This window comes from Balaenoptera musculus, chromosome 3, assembly GCF_009873245.2.
Source record: "Balaenoptera musculus isolate JJ_BM4_2016_0621 chromosome 3, mBalMus1.pri.v3, whole genome shotgun sequence".
NCBI classification, from domain to species: Eukaryota; Metazoa; Chordata; class Mammalia; order Artiodactyla; family Balaenopteridae; genus Balaenoptera; species Balaenoptera musculus.
The window spans coordinates 42,153,767-42,172,350 of NC_045787.1; the positions used below are offsets into that span (position 1 = coordinate 42,153,767).

Here is an 18,584-nt window from a genome sequence, read left to right on the forward strand (position 1 = left end):
GAGGAAGTGGGAGGAATTGGAACCCCTGTTGGAGAATCCATAGGAAGTAGAGGGACACTGTGTAGAACTACACTTGTTTTCCTCTTTCTCCTGCTCTTACTCTTTTGCCAGTGCCTCTTGGTACTTGGCCAAAAGTACCTGGAAGCAGCTGCAAGGGAGCCTGGGAAGTGTAGTTTCCTGAGATACAAAGTAGAGCTGGAGGGAAGAGACTAGATCTGAGAGCAAAAAGGCAGCTGACTAGCACATTTACTTAAATGTCATCATCTTTTAAACAAAGGTCATCTGTAGCTTGTCTCTAAGGCATAGTGCTTAGCATAGGGCCTGGCACATAGTTAAAAAAAAAAAACCCCACAAATGTGTATGTGTGTAACAGTACAATGCTCAATCACTGTTCTAAGTATTTTATATGTATCAATCTGTTTAATCTTAACAGCCACTCACAGCCCTACATGTTAGGTATTTCCTCCCATTTTTGACATGAAGTAACAACGGCTCAGAGAGATTCAGTAACAGCAAGTAAATGAGAGAGTCAGAATTTGAACCCAGATAGTGTGACTTTAGAATCCCTCTCTTGGGGCAATTCCCTGGCAGTCCAGTGGTTAGGAGCTGGCTCTTTCACTGCCGTGGTCCCAGGTTTGATTCCTGGTCAGGGAACTAAATCACATAAGCCGTGTGGTGCAGCCAAAAAAAAAAAAAAAAGAATCCCTTTCTTAACCACTGGATGTGCTGCCTCTTCATAAATCAGGATAATAGACATTATCCTTTAAAGACATTACCCATTAAAGAATGAGTGAAAGAACTAAGGTCCTTTCCGTTTAAAACTCTTATGATTTTGTATCTAAACATGAGAAGAAAATCAATTTAAAGTGAGTTGTATAATCAGTTTAGCAAATCCAAGTACCTTAAAGTTCATTTATAGGCTGAAGATTCTTGGGAGTTTATCTTGTCATGACTCAGTTACCTAGAATGGTTCCTAGTTATTATCAGCATTCAAAAACATTGGTTGAAAAAAATAAATGCTTTGGTACAGGCATGGCTAATTATTTGACATTCCCTTGGAGAATTCTGCTTCTCCTTTTCTGCCCCATAGGACTTTTCAAGTTACTTCATTGGAAAAGTGAAACAAATCCTCAAACCAATTTATTGAATTTCCTTTTATTTTAAATAATATAGAAGGTTTTAGATGGCACATGTGACAAAATCTACTAGTTCCCTATCCAATATCTATTCTCTTTTTCCTCCTAGAAACAAAAATCCAATTTTGGAGGGACGGTCATGTACCCAGTTAAAAGGATCCAATTCCCAGTCTCTCGTGCAGATAGGCATGATCATGTGACTAAAGTTCTGGCCAACGAAATGGAAGCAGACTGTGGAATTTATGGGAGATAACTTATTAATGGGAGCTAATTCAGCTGGCGGACATCCATTTCCGCCCCCCCCCTCCTTCCTTCCTCCTGCTCTGTCAGATATTATGAAATGTGAAATGATCCAAAGGATGAAAGGCATAGGTTAAGTTGTAGAGCACACAGATGGAAGGAGCCTGGGTCTCTGGTGATCATGGATTCACCAAGCACCTGGGAACCATCACCTTCGACTACTTTCATATGAGAGCAATAAACTATGCTGTTTAAGCCACTGTTACTTTGCATTTCTGTTACAGGCAGATGAACCCAATCCTAACTGATATAGAAAAGACAGCCCAAGGCTGTCCTGGGAACAGAACAAGAACAAGACTTTCACAAATTTCAAAAAATTTTCAAAAAAGAAGATATTAGCTAAGACAGGACTAACTCCAGAAAGCAGGCTGAGTCAAGGCCCTGGAGGCCACCGAAGTGTCAAAGACAGCAGATCAATATCTTTTCTTCCTCACCGTTCTGCAGAACACAAGGAAAAACTACCCACGCTTCAGTGCTTAGTGGAGGAAGTAAAATCTTGAGGGAAGTTTTTCTCAGGAAATAGCCTTCCTGTGTTTATTCCTATCTATCCTGTGCTTAAAAACATATAAATATGTATGAGGGAAGCCATACTCTACCTCACAGGTTTCAGACATCAGGCACATGAAGATGAGTGAGGAGAGCCAGACTCATGCTGCATATTAAACGGGAAGGAATATTCCTTATTTCCGAAGATATACTGTGCTCCTCTGCTTCTTAAAATACACATAGCCCTCTTGGGCTTTCATTTTTCTACTTCTGAAAGAAATATGGGTTCAAGCAATATATCATTTTTCCTCTTAACCCTACTATAAGAAAAACAACAACAGAAACTTGTTGGTAAGAACAACTGACACTCCACGGAGAGATACTGGAGAGTGGTGCAGACTGGGTTGAACTGGGGACAGTGATGTCCAAGTGATGTCTATGGGGATAGTGGTTACTCAGATCCAGGCAATTATTGCCAAGTGAAATTTGGGTTCAGTGTTGCCAGACTTTTTGATTTCTCAAGAGAAGCTAGAGTTTTAAATTTTTATGTAAAACTTCATGATTTTTAAATATTAGTAATTAATTCACTTGATTACTGAATTAGTAATGAACTGATTTTGCAAGCTGTTTTGCAGCCTCTGCTTTAGAACGATAGTTCTTAGTCTCTGGTATACATCAGAATCACCTGGGGGCCATTAAAAAAATAAATAAAAATTTTAGTGTGATACATTTGTTTAACACAAATGTTAAATGGGAAAATAGATACGTATATATTGCTTGCATGTGTATAAAAATATAGATTCTTTAGTGTGATACACTTATTTAAAATGTATATATACATATATATTTAAATATGTATAAAATATCTCTGGAAGGTAAACACAAAATTAATAACATAGCTTTGGATGAGGGGCACTCGGTAGCTGGGGCAAGAGGCAGGAGGGAGAATTGCCATGTAACCCTTTGGTGTGTGTGGAGACCTGAGCCACACATGTGCGAATGTGTTCTCTTTCTACACGTATACATAGAGGGCATCGCCATTTTCCCTTTTGCCTCACCAAGATCTTGGTTCAGTAGTCCTGGAGTGGTCATTGAACACATGATTTAAAAACAAACAATCACACAAACAAATCAACCCCTCATAGGTGATATTGCCAAGTATCCCTGCTTAAGAATACTTGCTAGTGGAAATAGTAATATTCCTGCTCTAATCTGCCAGTCACCACACATACCTGCTGCGATGAGAGAAGATGAGAAGGCACATACTTTTACTTGATGATTGCTCTCAAGGTGGAAAAGCAGACTGTTTCCATAGCCTGGAAATCCTGAATCCAGTAGACTCAAGGGAAAAAGGTAGCCTAATCACCCATTCCCATTCTGACCCTGTCCTCTAGGCTACCCACTGTCACTCCAGTTCCTAACCCAGGACTGCATGACACATTTCTTGTACAGAATCTGTCAGAAATGAGAAAGAAGGAAGCAGGGACATTACCTGACGAAGGATTATGTAGATGAGGAAGATGTGGCGGCCCTGACACCTCCTGGTGACTGGATCTGCTGGTAAGCAACCTGTCTAGCAGCTTATCAGAAGAAGACACAGTCCAAGCTTTATAGAACACCTGGTTATCGAGCAATACCTGGCAGCCAGTTCTGTTATTCAATAAATCCTGCTCACTTAGGCTTTTCTGAGATTGCTGGGCAGCATGATGAGTACCAGAGCTCAGGCCAGCATGGGAAGTGGCCCCCTGGGAGGCTGTCAGGAAGTTATGGCCTAGGGTGATGGGTGGGAGACTCTGCGTTCTGATTGGTGGAAGCCCTTTATGGGCCAGGGGCTTCTTTTCTGGCAAGTGGTATTTTGAATTCTCTGAGGTCCTCTTCTTAAAGTCAACCATAGCCACCCGACCACCAGGCTGTTCTTGGCAGTTGGTATCCATGTTGCTGTCAAAGGTGGTGATGATGTCATCAACTTCCGAGGTGGGCTCTCCCCTGTGCCAGTCCCTGCTGTGATCTTTCTGATAGGCCCTCTGCTCTTCTTTTTTGTTCCTGCAGAAGATTTGATTGAGCATGCTGAATCGTCCCTCCTTCTTCTGGGGTCTACTCTTCTGGGAAGGAAGGGGTCGAGTAGGCTCTGTTCTATGGGAATATAAAATAACAAGGATGCTACGTGAGGGCAGGAAGTGGAGACACCAGCAGTAACCACACAATAGACCTCCCTCTATTCCATCCACCTGAGCGGGTTGTCTGAGATCATCCAAAGACACTCGAAGCCCTCTCAAGTCAAAGGTAACGTGCAAGAGCTACTCACAACCTCCTTGGCCATCCCCTTCCTTGCCATGGTCAGTTCTCTGTCCAGTTAGAACATTTCTTAGTTAGATTTCACCTGCTCCCTCAGGAACTATCCTTTCAAATTTTGTTTTCTCCCAGGGATCAAGTAAGCTGAAAATATCTCAAAGTATTACTGTTCTCACTTCTTAAGGACAGTCAGTAGGAGTGCAAGCTTTAAGTCAAAGAGATGAAGGCCAAATGTGGAGTTCAGGCTTCAACTAGCAGCAGCAGGGTGGAGGTTGCAGATGTCGGGGGAGTGTGATTTTAGGCTTTCTCTGAAAGGGATCCCAGGAGATCTGGGCAGAGCTCTGATAGTATCCACCTTAGGAAGCCTGCCCATTTTACGCTGTTTGTGTGTTGTTTCTTGTTGAGCTTTTACTAAATTTCCTATTGAAAAAGTGTACTAAAGGAAGCCGAGGAGAGAAACTTTTGTCTGGGCTTCAGCTGCAGAAGAGGAAGTGTGTATGCCAGAGGTTGGGCGTGGCAGCAGAAGAAAATGAGCAATGCCCAATGAGCAGGCAATTTCTAAAGGAAAAAACGGTCAGCAGCTGTCCGGCTGGCTCTTCTTGTGTGGAGAGTTTCCCTGAGGCACTATTCTGTTTTTGTTCCTTGGAAAATTCTGTGTTGTTCTCTTCTGAGGCCACAATTGATTTAATGCCTTCTGTGGTATGAGTTAATGATGAAACCTGACCGTGTTCATGCCCTAAAAGCCAGATTGCAACATTACTCTTTGGAGTGAGATATTGTAATATGTAATTTGAAAAAATCACCCCTCATTTTGGCTGCATATAATGAATGGTTTTTGTTTTTGTTTTTTTCTGCAGGTCACACAGTGTATAATTGAATCTTTATTCCTGTGATATATTTTTATCCTCCTTTCACCTTCCAATAGGCTTTTTGAAATATTAAACACAACTTCTGGACTCCTGATACTACCAGTGAGAACCCCAGGAGATCTCTAGCATTCTTTCAAGTTTCCCCGTACAGAATATGCCCCTGTGCTAACTGATGCTACTTCAGCATCTTCTACAAACAATCTCCTCCTCCTTTTAAGGTTGTGATTTTGGCCAGTGGGTCTCAAAGTATGGTCCACTGAACCTGGAGGTGAGGGCCCTGACAGTCTTCAGAAGTTTCATGAGGTTTGACCTATATTCATAATAATATCAAGATGTTGTTTTTTTCACTGGTCTGCTTTTTACACCAAGGGTGCAAGAGAGCAAGTGGGTGAAACTGTGGGCTCCTTGGCACAAATCAAGGTAGTAACAACAAGAGACTTTCATTGAGAAAATTGCCATTAAACTTAATAATGTCCAGTAAATGTTATTAATTTTACTAAATATTGATCCTTGAGATACATTTTTTCGATAAAATAGGAGGTACTCATAAGCAATTCTACTATATACTGAAGTACAATGGTTGTTTTGAGGTAAAACATTTGTGCCGTTGTTTGAGTTGCTAGCTGAACTAGGCACTTTTTTCATGAAACATGATTTTTATGGCTTATAGACAAGCTGTGGTTATTTGGAGATGGGCATTTGATTTCTCAAAAATGAACAAAGTGAGCCTGTCATTTCAAGGTAAACAATTGACATTAATTGTTGCCAATGACAAAAATCTAGCTTTCAAGCAAAAATGAGAATCTTGGAAAGTCTGTATGCACACTGTGAGCTTGACAGCTTCCTGATACATAGAGGCTTTTCTGATGAGATCAGTGGTGATATTAACAAATGTGATTTTTTTTCTGGTATTGTATAATGAAATGTACTATTTGGAAGATCTTCATAACTAAGTAAACCAATATTTTCCAAATGACCAATGCAAGATATTATAAAATCATGCATAGATGTAAGACACATTTAAAGTGCTAGAGAGATGACTGGATTTTAATGTAACAGAACTCAAAAACTTCACTGATATGGTGACAGAGTCCACATTGCCACTAAGCTTTAGGAAACTACTACTTGTCAAGTTTTGGTGTAGTATCAAAGGAAAAGTATCCACAGTTATCTGAAAAGGTTCCTGAAATACTCCTCCCTTTTTCACCTACATATCTATGTGAGGCCAGATTGTTTTCATACACTTCAGTCAAAACAACCATATTGCAATGGATTGAATGCAGAAGCAGATGTGGGAATGCAGCTGTATTCTATTAAGCTTCTATAAAGATATCAAAGAGCAAAGTAGAACAAAACTGCTCTTCTCATTACATTCTTTTGGTTTGTTTTGAAGAATGGGTTATTTTTTAACTAAAAATATGGTATTAATGTTAACTTGTAAATGTAATGGGTTATTACTTTAAATTAATAACAAAATATTTTTTCAAAAGTTTCTCAGTTTTAATTTCTAATGCCATAAATATTGATAGGTGTAACTCACATAAACAAAAGCTCTAAAAAAAAACAAAAGCTCTTTAGGATCCTCCATAATTTTTGAGAGTGTAAAAGGGTCCTGAGAACAAAAAGCTGGAGAAATGCTGATTTAGGCAAAAGAGCAATTAAGGGTATATGGCATACTCCAGGGCCTGCGTGCCGGAACTACTGAGCCCGCGTGCTGCAACTACTGAAGCCCACGCGCCTAGAACCCATGCTCCGCAACAAGAGAAGCCACCGCAGTGAGAAGCCTGCGCACCGCAACGAAGAGTAGTCCCCACTCGCTGCAACTACAGAAAGCCTACGCGCAGCAACGAAGACTCAATGCAGCCAGAAATAAATAAATAAATAAATAAATAGTATATGGCATAAAGGGACGAGGAAAGGGAGAAAAAGGAAAGAAGAGATTAGAGTTCAGTGAATATTAGGCTGATGGATTCAGGCTTACTGCTATCATTTTGCTCCACAGCGTCAAGGACATGTCATTACATGTTAGATAATGGCAAACATGATTATTAAGTTATTGCTGGTTTTCTGCTAGTTTTGGCAGTTTAAACAATTTCATCCAATTTTATAAATCTTTGAGAGGAAGAAAAAATGAGTGCCTCCTGGTGCGCTCACCTGCTCTCTTGGGAGAGGAGCTTGACACAGGCCATGTGGTCGCAGTACAGGGCGTAGGCCAGGGGTGTGCTCTCACTGATGTCTCGCAGGTTGCTGTCTATGCCCAGCTCCAGCAGTGACTGCACACAGTCTGCCTTTCCTGCAGCTGCAGCCCAGTGCAGAGGTGTCCTGGGGGACCACAGGGGAACAACATAAGTGTCTGAGCACATGAATGGTACAGGTTACTTAGCTGGCAACAGCTCCTGCTTGAAGTTGGGTCGTGGCAGGAAAGACTTGTTGCTATTTACAGTGTGGAAATGGTGTGCATTAAATGGGGCTTCAGGATGATGGTGTATGTGTGTAAGGGCCTCTCCTCTAATTCTGATATTCTGTGGCCTTCCACCTGCTTTAGTCTTTCTGAGAATTTCCTAGAAGAGGAAGTAGGGGGTCAAAGGGTATGAACAGTCATAAGGCTCTTTATACATAGTGCCAAACTGCCTTCCAAAAAAACTGGCTCAATCTCTCCTCCTACCAGCTGTGTCCCTACTCCTTCCCAATATTGTATTATCACCATCTTTAAAGATCTTTGCCAACTTGGTAGGCAAAATGGTACTTCAGTGTTGTTTTCTTCTGCATTTCTTTAATTAATAGTGGGGAAGAACTTCTGAAATATATGTTTATTAGCCATTTGAGTTTCTTCATTGAAATGATTCTTAATGCCCTATGCCCATTTTTCTATTAGATTATTAGTTGTTCTTACTAATTTATATAGGCTTTTAAAAAATTTAAGGTATCAATTTTTTTCTAGGTTATGTTTATGAAAACATTTCCTCTAATTTGTTACTTAGCTTTTAATTTTTTAGTGATTTTTTCCATAAAAAATTTTAAGGAATAATCACATTTATTTACCTGTTCATTTTTGGTTTGTTTCATGATTTTATGTTTTAGAAAGTCCTTCATCAGCCAGAAGGTAGATGAATATTCATCAGTATTTAAACCTTGTTAAATGGCAAAACTATTATTTTCTTAAGGAAGAAAAAAAAAAAAAAAAAGCCAGAGACTGGGAGAATATATTTGCAAACAGCACATTCAACAGAGAGTTTGTATTCAGAATATGTAAAGTATTCCAAAACTGAATAAAAAAATACGCAAGCCAATTAAAATAAATTAGCAAAAGATCTGAACACTTTATCAAAGAAGATGCATAAATGGTAAATAAGCACATGAAAAGGTGCTCAATAACATTTTTCATTAGAGAAATGCAAATTAAAACACAATGGGATACAACTACATATTTATTCAAATGGCTAAAATTAAGAAAAAATAAAAAGAATGTATATATGTGTGTGTGTGTGTGTGTGTGTGTGTGTGTGTGTATAACTGAGTCACTTTGCTGTACAGCAGAGATTGGTACAACATTGTAAATCAACTATGCTTCAATTAAAAAAAAAAATTGAAAAAAAAAACAAACCCCAAACCTGGCAATAGCAAAGGCTGATGAAGATTCAGGGCAACCTGAACTTTTATACATTTTTGGTGGGAATACAAAATGGAAACAGTCACACCAGAAAATAGTTTGTCAGTTCCTTCTAAAGTTAAACATACTTACCATAGGACCAAGCAATCTCATTTCTAGATATATAGCTAAAGAAATGAAAATTTATGTTCACACAAAAACTTATACACAAATATTTATAGCAGCGTTATTCATAATTGCCAAAAACTGTAAACAACCCAATGTCCTTCAATGGGTGAATGGGCAAACAAACTATAGTTCATCCACAAAATTGAATCCTACTCAGCAATAAAAAGAACAGCCTACTGATATATGGAACACAGATGAATCTCAAGTCATTCTACCAAGTGAAATAAATCAATCTCAAAAGATTACATACTGTATATTCCCATTTATATAACATTCTGGAAAAGGCAAAACCCAAGAGACAGAACTAATCAGTGGTCGCCAGAGCTTAGAGATAGGGGAGGTCTTGACTACAAAAGGACAACCTGAGTTGATGTTGGAGGTGACAGAATTGTCTTGAATCTTGCTTGTGGTGGTTACATGAATCTATGCATGTGTTAAAATTCATAGACCTATATGTCAAAAAAAAAAAGTAAATTTTACTGAATGTAAATAAAAAGGAAACCAATATTTTCTTCTAGATTTATTTGGATTAAAAAAAAAAACTGCACATGTGTCTGTATGTGTATTTTGATATGTGTGGTGAGGTGTGGAGCCAATCTGACCATTTTTCCAGTTACATAGCCAACTTTTCTCAACACCATTTATTAGTGCAGTGGGATCATATTTTGAGATCCTGACCTATATACGTACTTTTCTACCCTTCCTCTTTCCTCATTTAAGGATATGGTTGATTTTATGCTCAACCTCCGGGGAGGGATATAGCAGGGTGGATAAGAGAAATAGTCAGTGTCTTTCCGTTTCCAAAAGCCAAGCCCAGAACTGAGAGCAGATTTGGAGCAAATTAGTTCCCCAGCTGTAGAAAGAACTACCAAGGCAGATGGGATAAGAAGGTGATAAGAGCATATAGGACTACTGGACCCAAGAGCAAAGGGGACCCGAACCTTGCTTCCTTGGCAGAGATGCCGGGAAATGGGTGGTGGGGGATGTCTGTGTGGTGTGCCTGGGCAGTGGGACCCTGGGACGCTAAGGAGGGGCACAGTGAAAGAGGACATGCCTGTGAAAGGGGTTTCCCGTGAAGAGAGTGGCTACTCTTCCTGTCAGTCACTCTGGGAAGGGATCAGTCCTGAGGCAGGAAAGGCCTCTTCTTGGCTTTACTCTGGGGCTTGACCGCTGGCAGAAGGCCACCCCTGGGAGAGCCAAGAGGTCTCTCAGACATGGGGGCAGCCTGCGGGCCGGGCATCGGTGAAGGGGCTTGGGCCTTAGTATTCGGAGGGTAGCCATGTCAGCAGTGAGACCACAGTCCCCATGGTAAATCGTGTCCTCTGTCAATCAGGCATCCTTTTCCTCATGTTATGATATGGGCAGAAATTTGAGAACCCTTAATAGGACCGTATATTTTTTCAACATAGTCATCAATCACACTGCCTATTTGAACATGTAGCAGATATGATTCATTCCATTCTGTGTGAGTGAGGTCTCCAAACAATATTTATTATGAAACAAGATGAGGCACCAGCCATATTATGCCTTCCTGCTTAGAGAATATATTGCCCATAAATTCAGTAGATGGAGGGCTGGACATCAATGTAGTCAGGTTTACCAACACGTGACAATTCTCTCTGGAGCACTGTGAAAATACTCCTTCACAACAATTGCTAAGAGTGACTGTTTTAATCCTTCTGACCATCAACACGGAAGAAGAGGTCCAGAAGGACACAGGGAAAAAAATTATTTTGCAGAGAAACAGGAGAAGCATAGATAACTTCTAACTAATACACGTAGAGCCTTCATGGGCAATATGTAGCATTCAATTTCAAGTTACCTAAGCTGTAGTTCCTTTCTTATCTCTAAGCTTCAGGATGGTCCTACAGACATAGCAGGCTGGACTCAGCTATCACAGTGAGGAGCTGGAGAATCAGGGCCCGTGATTCAGAAGAAATTCATCACACAGAAGCAGTGGGCTGATGAGGTGGTCTCTGAATGGCAGGAGATGAGGGGCACAAGGACGCAGTGTTGGTTGAAGAGAAGCCAAGGGACGGTTTACGGAACATGCAAACATTCTCTGGATAATTCCCAGATATGTGTAGGGAGGAGAGTGTGATAAAAGACTCTCCTTCCTGAAAATAAATGACTCGGGTACTAAAGGAAAGTATGACCTCACAGACTGATGAAATCTGGGGCATTTAAGCTACATAAGCTATTTATGAGTTATGTGTTCTGTGCCATCAATCTTAGGCTAGTACCACTGTGTTTTAAATGTCATAGATTTATGATGTGTTTTAATATCTAGGAGGACTAGTTTCCCCATATTTTCCCTCATCCTAGGTTGTTTTTTTTTTTTTTTTTTTAAATCATTGCCTTATTTTTCTTCTCTTTCCTCAAAAACTTTCTCTCCACTGGGGGAAAAAAAAAAAAGAAGGAAAGCGAAGTCACAGTTGTTGCAAATGCATTAAGTACTTAAACCTATGAAAATTTTGAAAAATTCTATACTAATACAAGCTTACAGTTTCAATGTGAAGGCACAGCTACACAATGCAGGATGCAGAAACTGAAAGAAAATGAAGAGCAGGATTTGATTAGTGCATGCAACACATGAGCTGAGCTTTGGAGCAGGAACTAGGCCTTTCTTGAGATTTTACTTCACTTTGAACCCTTGTAGGACCCAATCTTTTGCATTTTCTTTCTGCCCTTGGTTTTTCTTTCTTCCCTGAGGCTGGGGGAACTAAATTTTCTCTGCTAAGCATGTGACAATGCAAAATGGGAAATACTCTATTCAGAGCTGGTTCTACAAGTATTTTGAAGTAGGCAAACTTTTTTCTAGCCTTCTTTTCCTAGATGTGTTCTTTTCTTCTCTTTTTGGATCATTCACCTTTCCTCCTCATGTAACTAAGTCCTATTACTTTCTTACCTGCTCAAGTTCAACATCTGCTCTTAGGAAAAGGTCTAATTTCAATGATTTATACCTTAATTTTAATTAAAGTCATCATGTTAACCATCTCCAGCTTCTGAGACTTACATGGAACCCAAGAGTTTTTTTCCCCCTGTGTTATAAGGATTTCAGGTATCAGGAAGTAGGAAGTGCTTCTTGGGGCATCTAAAATCATGATAAGTAGGTGGCTAGATTTGCACTTCAATAGAAAAAGGTAAACAAAACTATACGTAGTGTACAAGCCTTATACTCGTTTTCAATAGTCTTATTTGTTGTTATATTATTCTTATATTTCCATTGAGTCTGTGCCTAACTGAAAGAAAGGTTAGATACACATTGTAATTGAAAAGTTCCAATAGTTGATTATGGATGAAGGGCATGCAGGTGAAAAGCTCTGTTTAGAAGTCAAGGGTACAAGTTTTCACTTAGTTGCTAAATACCTCTGAGGCAAGTCTCTTTACCTTTCTGGACTCAGCTTCCTCTTCTATGCAAATACATCTTTAATGACTGAAGAAACCCAAAACAGAAGCCTGATAAGGTCACATCTAGTTCTGAACACAAAGCCTCTATTATGCTCTTCTCTGGATAACAAGAGCTTGTTGACTTTATGACATAATCCAGGAACGAAGGAAAAGAATCAAGACTTACTGTTAAGAACAAAAAGTGCCTATAGCAGGAAGCTGATAATACAGAAGGCCTTCTGAGAACACTGAGAACGGTTAGCAAAAAGTGGAAAGTCTGACAATACTGTACAGTCATGGCGTTTCTCTTCATAACAATGATTTTTTCCTGCCCTGACTAAAATAGAGCAGCTTTTATTGTCACAAGCGTATGTATAAATATTACTGGCAGTAAGGATATAGTCATATAGGATAACTCCTTAAACATCTTCTTTATTTTGAGATTAAAATTTGGAAAAGATGACTGGTAGTTCCCCACATTTCCGAGTTGCCATGGATACCTGTCGTCCACATCCAGAGCCTGCAGGTTGCACTCAGGGAATCTTGCCAGCTCGTTGATGATGTCACTGAAACCTGCTGCTGCGGCGATGTGCACACACGTCTTCCCACTCTCATCGTCGTAGTTGATTATGGACGGACCCTGATGATGGCTCAGAATGATGGAACACAGAATTCTATTTCCACTCTGGAAAACAAGAGTCAAAGAAAGCTCATGTACAATCCAGTGCTCTTCCCTGTCTATACAAATTAAGATAAAAATTCAAAGCAAAAAAATTCAAAACAACAAAAAAAGAAAATTCGTTTTATCAAACCCACAAACAAATTTCCACTTGTCTCAAGTCACTGCAGGGATTTTTGTCTCCTGTAAGAGTTAAATTGTCTTCCATAATCAGTGAACTAAGGAGGACTTAAATACAGGTGTAATTGACTGACATTAGAGCTAGCACAATGGGTGGGCCACCTAGATGACTTCCTCATTAAATATATTCGTTTTGTTTCCCCCACTTGCTGTAGAGGTTAACCCCTGAGAAGCTGGCAGAGTTAATTTTAACATTAACAAAATGACTATGACGAGTACTGACTAGTGACGTAATGATGATCAGAATGATCTGGTAATGGTCAAATTGCTATAAATTGCATGTAATTTAATTGTCAAAAATCCTTTGTGAAAAGAAGTGCGTCATAATTTAGTAGCTAATTGATAAAAAGAAATAAAAACAAATAAGTAGGAAAAGGAAAGAACTTCAGGCAACCGTCTAAACTGGGTCCCTCTTTCTGTGTAGGTGTATAATAAGTTTTTATCTTATCTTTTTTTTTTTTTGGCTCTGTGGGTCTTCATTGCTGCGCATGGGCTTTCTCTAGTTTCGGCGAGCGGGGGGCTACTCTTCATTGCGGTGCACGGCTTCTCATTGCGGTGGCTTCTCTTGTTGCGGAGCACGGGCTCTAGGCACACAGGCTTCAGTAGTTGTGGAACATGGGCTTAGTTGCTCTGTGGCATGTGGGACTGTCCAGGGCCAGGGATCGAACCCACGTCCCCTGCATTGGCAGGCGGATTCTCAACCACTGCACCACCAGGGAAGCCCTTATCTTATCTTTGAAGGGAGGCTATTCTACACTCTTTTTAGTAACCTGTCCCAGCCTTAAAAGTCACCAGCTCTTTCTTGAGAGCGTCCTACATCTCTTCAGCTTGAACAAATGAGTAAGTAAATGCTGCTCATATTACCTTTCATTGGACTGAAAAATACAAAAAACACTGCATAAGCATTTGCAATTTTAGATGACAATAAATCCTCAATGGCCAATAAAATAAATTCTAGTTTTATCTCACACAGTGGAAAGTCTTATCTTTCAGATTTCTCCTGATATCTGTGTAAAGATTATAAAACAGTCCAAATAATTCGTCAGCATTTTAATGTTCTCCATGACTCCATATAGACCCTGCATCTCCACGCAGCGGGTCTTATGGGAAGAATGGAGGTCTCTAGGAGGCACGAGGAGCAGGTTAAAGAAACGGCAGAGACACGCACTAGTTCTGGGGGCCAGGAGCCAGGTCACGTGCGGGGCTCAGGGTCCTGGGCAGAAAGAGTGTTGAACTTTTTTTTTTTTTTTTAACGTCTTTATTGGAGTATAATTGCTTTACAATGGTGTGTTAGTTTCTGCTGTATAACAAAGTGAATCAGCTGGGAGTGCTGAACTTTTTTAAAGCTGCAATTCTAATACATTCCAAGTGCTATTCGACAGCCACCTCCTAATAAATTTTCCCATGTAAAGTTTCTTTTGGCATTCCTCCCACTTTATTATCCCAGTTTATTTGACCCCAGGGTTGTCTTTTAGAACCTCTGAGTCCGTTTGCACAATTCTGTGGAACAGCACCCTTTCATTTTTGCTTTTCCTTTTCCTTTCCCTCCCCTCTCCCTGTTTGCACTGAGGACTCTCCGGATATCTCGTTACTCAGCGTGGCTTCACAGGGAACCGTTACACAGTGAACCCTCGAGTGTGCTCCCACTGCATCAGGGGACTGCAGCTGATACAAGTTCTGCAACCTCTTGCAGGACCAAAGGCTCAGGGCACTCAAAGCTCTCAACTTTGAGCCCCAGAAAGAGTGCTGAGTGGGTTTTAAATGTTACAACCAGGGCCAGCTACATAATTTATGGGGCCCAGGGAAAATGTGGAGCCCCCTGTTCACATGGCAGAGGAATAATGTATTCCCTTCTTCCATGGTGTCTCTCTGGACCTGTCACTGCGATTTTTATTTGCTATTTAGTGTCACGCTCCCTTGGGCTGGGCATTCTCACGGTGAGTGCAAACCCTCACAGGTGCCTAGGGCCCCATCTTGCAACTCAGCGCATGCTCAATCCTGACCCTCCCTGAGTCTGTGCCCAGACCCCTGCCAGGGGACTGGGGAGCTGGGGCCTGAGCATCTGTCCCAGGGCAGCAGGGAGGTGGGACTGTGTGAGCTGAGGCTCCACTGTCCTATTAGACTTAACATACAAAACACAAATTCATCGATAGAATTACTGAGACTTCTCAGATGGCCACAGAGCATTATACCCCCAGCACAGAGCTCCCTTCTGAGTGTGGGGCACCTGTGGCTTTACTGGTCACACGCCCATAAAGTGGGCCCTGCCTGCAACCTTTTTCCTTCTTTCCTTCTCACCTTCTCCCTTACATCCTCTTTCTCCCTCCATTCTTCCTTTGTCTCACAACGACTTTTAAATAATTCGGATCAACGACTTTAGTTCTATGGCATGCCTGTCATCAAAAGGTGGCTACAGTGAACACATCTAAGCTTTCATGCCTGCTTTATCAGCTTTTCTAAGGTTCTTTCACCTGATGTTAGGTAAACATATTTTGAGGGGGCTGAAATATGGTATATTTAAAACAATCAAGAGACCCCTCTCCCCTTTTAAGAAGCACTAGCCATTGGAAAAGGAAAACAGAAGCAAAAAAGAGTGTCCGCTCAATGAATTGATTTCGTTTATGGTTTCCTGGAAGAGCAAAGGAATTCAGGTTGCCACAGTGATTCAGACAGCAAAACACTCTGTCACGCTTCTCCCTCTGTGTGGGATGGAGTGTCAGGCACAGATGGAAGAAACAAAACCCACTTCTTACACACTGCCTTCCTCTCTCCTTGCCTGACCCACAGAGGAGCCGTTCTGGAAGCAGCAGCCAGCTGAGATAGAGGCTGCGGCCCAGCACGTCTCAGTGGGCCTCTTCTGAGTTCCTGACCTCGGTCCCACTCAGCATTCCCCTTGCAAGCTGGAGTCTTACACGGCTTTTCTGGATAAGAGAAATTCCACCCCCTTACACTTCTCCTCCAAAATGCCTTCTGTCCTGAACCTTCCAGACAATTCCTTTGTCTCTAAACCTGGCTCTTACTTACAACATTATCATTGCCTTTTTTTTTTTTTTTCTTTATAAGACTATCCTCCCAGGAGTAATGGTGATAGCAATGTTTACTGAGTGAACGTTCTGTGCCCAGCACTGCATTTCCACGTTCTAACTCATTTAATCCTGACAACAACTTCATGAGGTAGGTACTCTTATCATCCCCATATTGTAGAGGAGAAATTGGAGGCACAGAGGGATTAAGTTGCCCACTGTCACAGCCAAGAGGTGGCAAAGCCAGGACTGACTGTCTGCAGAGCCCTCGTACTTCACCACTACACCATTTTGTCTCCAGTTAGAAGTACGGTCTATTTATTTGATCCTGCATGTTCATATGGGAGGAATTTAAGCGAAAACTGCTCTTGGGATCAGCGACATCAGTAGCAATGAAGTGCGCCTTGCCAACTGAGACCTTCTTTCAACATTAGGGGCTTTAAAATCCTCTCCTAGGAGGGTTGCCATGGTGCACCCTCACAAGAATTTGAGAGAGCCCTGGAGAGTACTAGTTTGTGAGCTGAGGTCCTGGCTCAGTGGTCTCCTGGTAACAGCATTCCCTTCTTGGCAAAATGGGCTGAGTGTCAGTCAAAGGGAGTCTCCAGGTCTGGGAAGCCTTGGTCACAGACACCGGGAAGCACCAGGAGAGAAGAAATGGGATGTTGGCCAGAAGGGCCCTTAGGAAGAATGGAGAGTGGGTTTCCGTTTGGTGGGAATATCATTCAATAAGGGAAGAATGTTGTATAGATCTTATTATGGAGCTCTAGAATTCTACATTGGGTGGCCAAATGAGACTGTGGATTTACTTATTTTTGCTGCATTTTTGTTCTTTTTGTCCATGGGTAATCCATAAATTGCCTTCATGTACTCTGAAAACTGTTGGGAACTACTGAGTCCTAGTCATTTTTTCTTTATACCTCATGAGGGAGGGGAATTCACAAGAAGGCTTACCAAGAAGAAAGTTGAATTAACGTACAGTAATTTTGCTACAGGAGACTGATAAAAAACAAGATTCCAGTATCTTGATTGTAGACTCTTATTCATTTATTTATTTATTTTTGGCTGCATTGGGTCTTCGTTGCTGCGCACGGGCTTTCTCTAGTTGCGGAGAGCGGGGGCTACTCTTTGTTGCGGTGAGTGGGCTTCTCATCGCGGTGGAGCATGGGCTCTAGGCATGCGGGCTTCAGTGCTTGTGGCACGCGGGCTCAGTAGTTGTGGCTCACAGGCTGTAGAGTGCAGGCTCAGTAGTTGTGGCACACAGGCTTAGTTGCTCTGAGGCAGGTGGGATCTTCCTGGACCAGGGCTCGAACCTGTGTCCCCTGCATTGGCAGGCGGATTCTTAACCACTGCGCCACCAGGGAAGTCCCGATTGTAGACTCTTTTTATTCTAGGTGATCTCCCAAGGAGTCTTAACACAAGATTTAGGACTAGTTGTTTATTTGTTAACGTGTTGGCGGCATTAATTCTATGGTGGGTTCTTCAGGGAGGGAACTCCAATCTCCATCCTTCTCTTGGAGGTAGGTGTCTGTTTGTCACATGACAGTGACTGTACAAAGCGGACGTAAGGGTTTTAGGTCACATGGCCCTTTTAAAGGGCTGGGTGGTTTTGTGCTATGAGAACGCTGGCCCGTAAGTTCAGCTGGAGCCAGATGTGTTAGACTGGAAAGGAGCTGGAGGGGAAGTTTTACTAGTCTGTATAGTGTGAACACCTGAGAGTTGAGGGTTTGGGGCTAACTAGAAGACAAAGGGGCCCAATATCCTGGCTTGGAGTCAGGACCATCTTCACGGTTAGCCCCTTTGGACCCAGGCTTTCTGATTGGCCTGACTCCGGAGGCTGCTGTATCCCAAAGCCTGGGGCTGACTCTCCTGGAGAGCTAGTGGAAGATAGAAATGGTGGGTGGGGCAGTGAGGCATGGTGACCCTCAGCTGCTGAACTACTTCATTTCACAGGTGTTCTAATGATTAATATGGAAAAGCCCCCCACGAAACCTCCTTCCCTGCTGTGTTAGTGTGTAGACAGTGTCTAGCTTCTGCTTCTAGCTGTCTGGCAAGGTGACAGTCTCTAGGACATCTCTGCATTGCCCTTGCCACACCTATGACTGGGAATCTTTCTGTTGAAATGGAGTCTAGCAAAGAGTAACTCATAATAAATATTTGCTGAACAATGCATAAATAAATAAATAAATTAATTAATTAATAAAAAAAAACAAGCCTGACCAACTCTGGGCAAAGCCAAACGAAATAGAATTTTACTCATCCTTTTCTTAGCTTCCCTCTCTTTTTCACACTATCTCCCGCCTTTCACTCTCTTTTCGCTTCTTTCCTCACTTGTGTTTACTCCTAGGTGAGTTCCTGTTTTTTCTCTGTCTACCTCATCCCCTTCTTCTCTGCAACCAAGCACTGGGGAGCTGACACATGCAGGCCACTTTAACTTAGGCTACCCTTCAAGAC

General features: G+C 41.5%; 1 protein-coding gene across 1 annotated transcript in view; it reads right to left on the reverse strand.

Moving 5' to 3' along the window:
• The window catches only part of ANKRD55 (ankyrin repeat domain 55), a 413,288-nt gene that overhangs the window by 6,662 nt on the left and 388,042 nt on the right, over positions 1 to 18,584 (reverse strand). The window contains exons 9-11 of the mRNA XM_036847799.1: positions 12,752 to 12,936; positions 7,238 to 7,405; positions 3,415 to 4,055 (exon numbers count right to left, since the gene is read on the reverse strand). Of these exons, the coding sequence (XP_036703694.1) occupies positions 3,415 to 4,055; positions 7,238 to 7,405; positions 12,752 to 12,936 (994 nt within the window). The remainder of the gene's footprint in view (positions 1 to 3,414; positions 4,056 to 7,237; positions 7,406 to 12,751; positions 12,937 to 18,584) is intronic.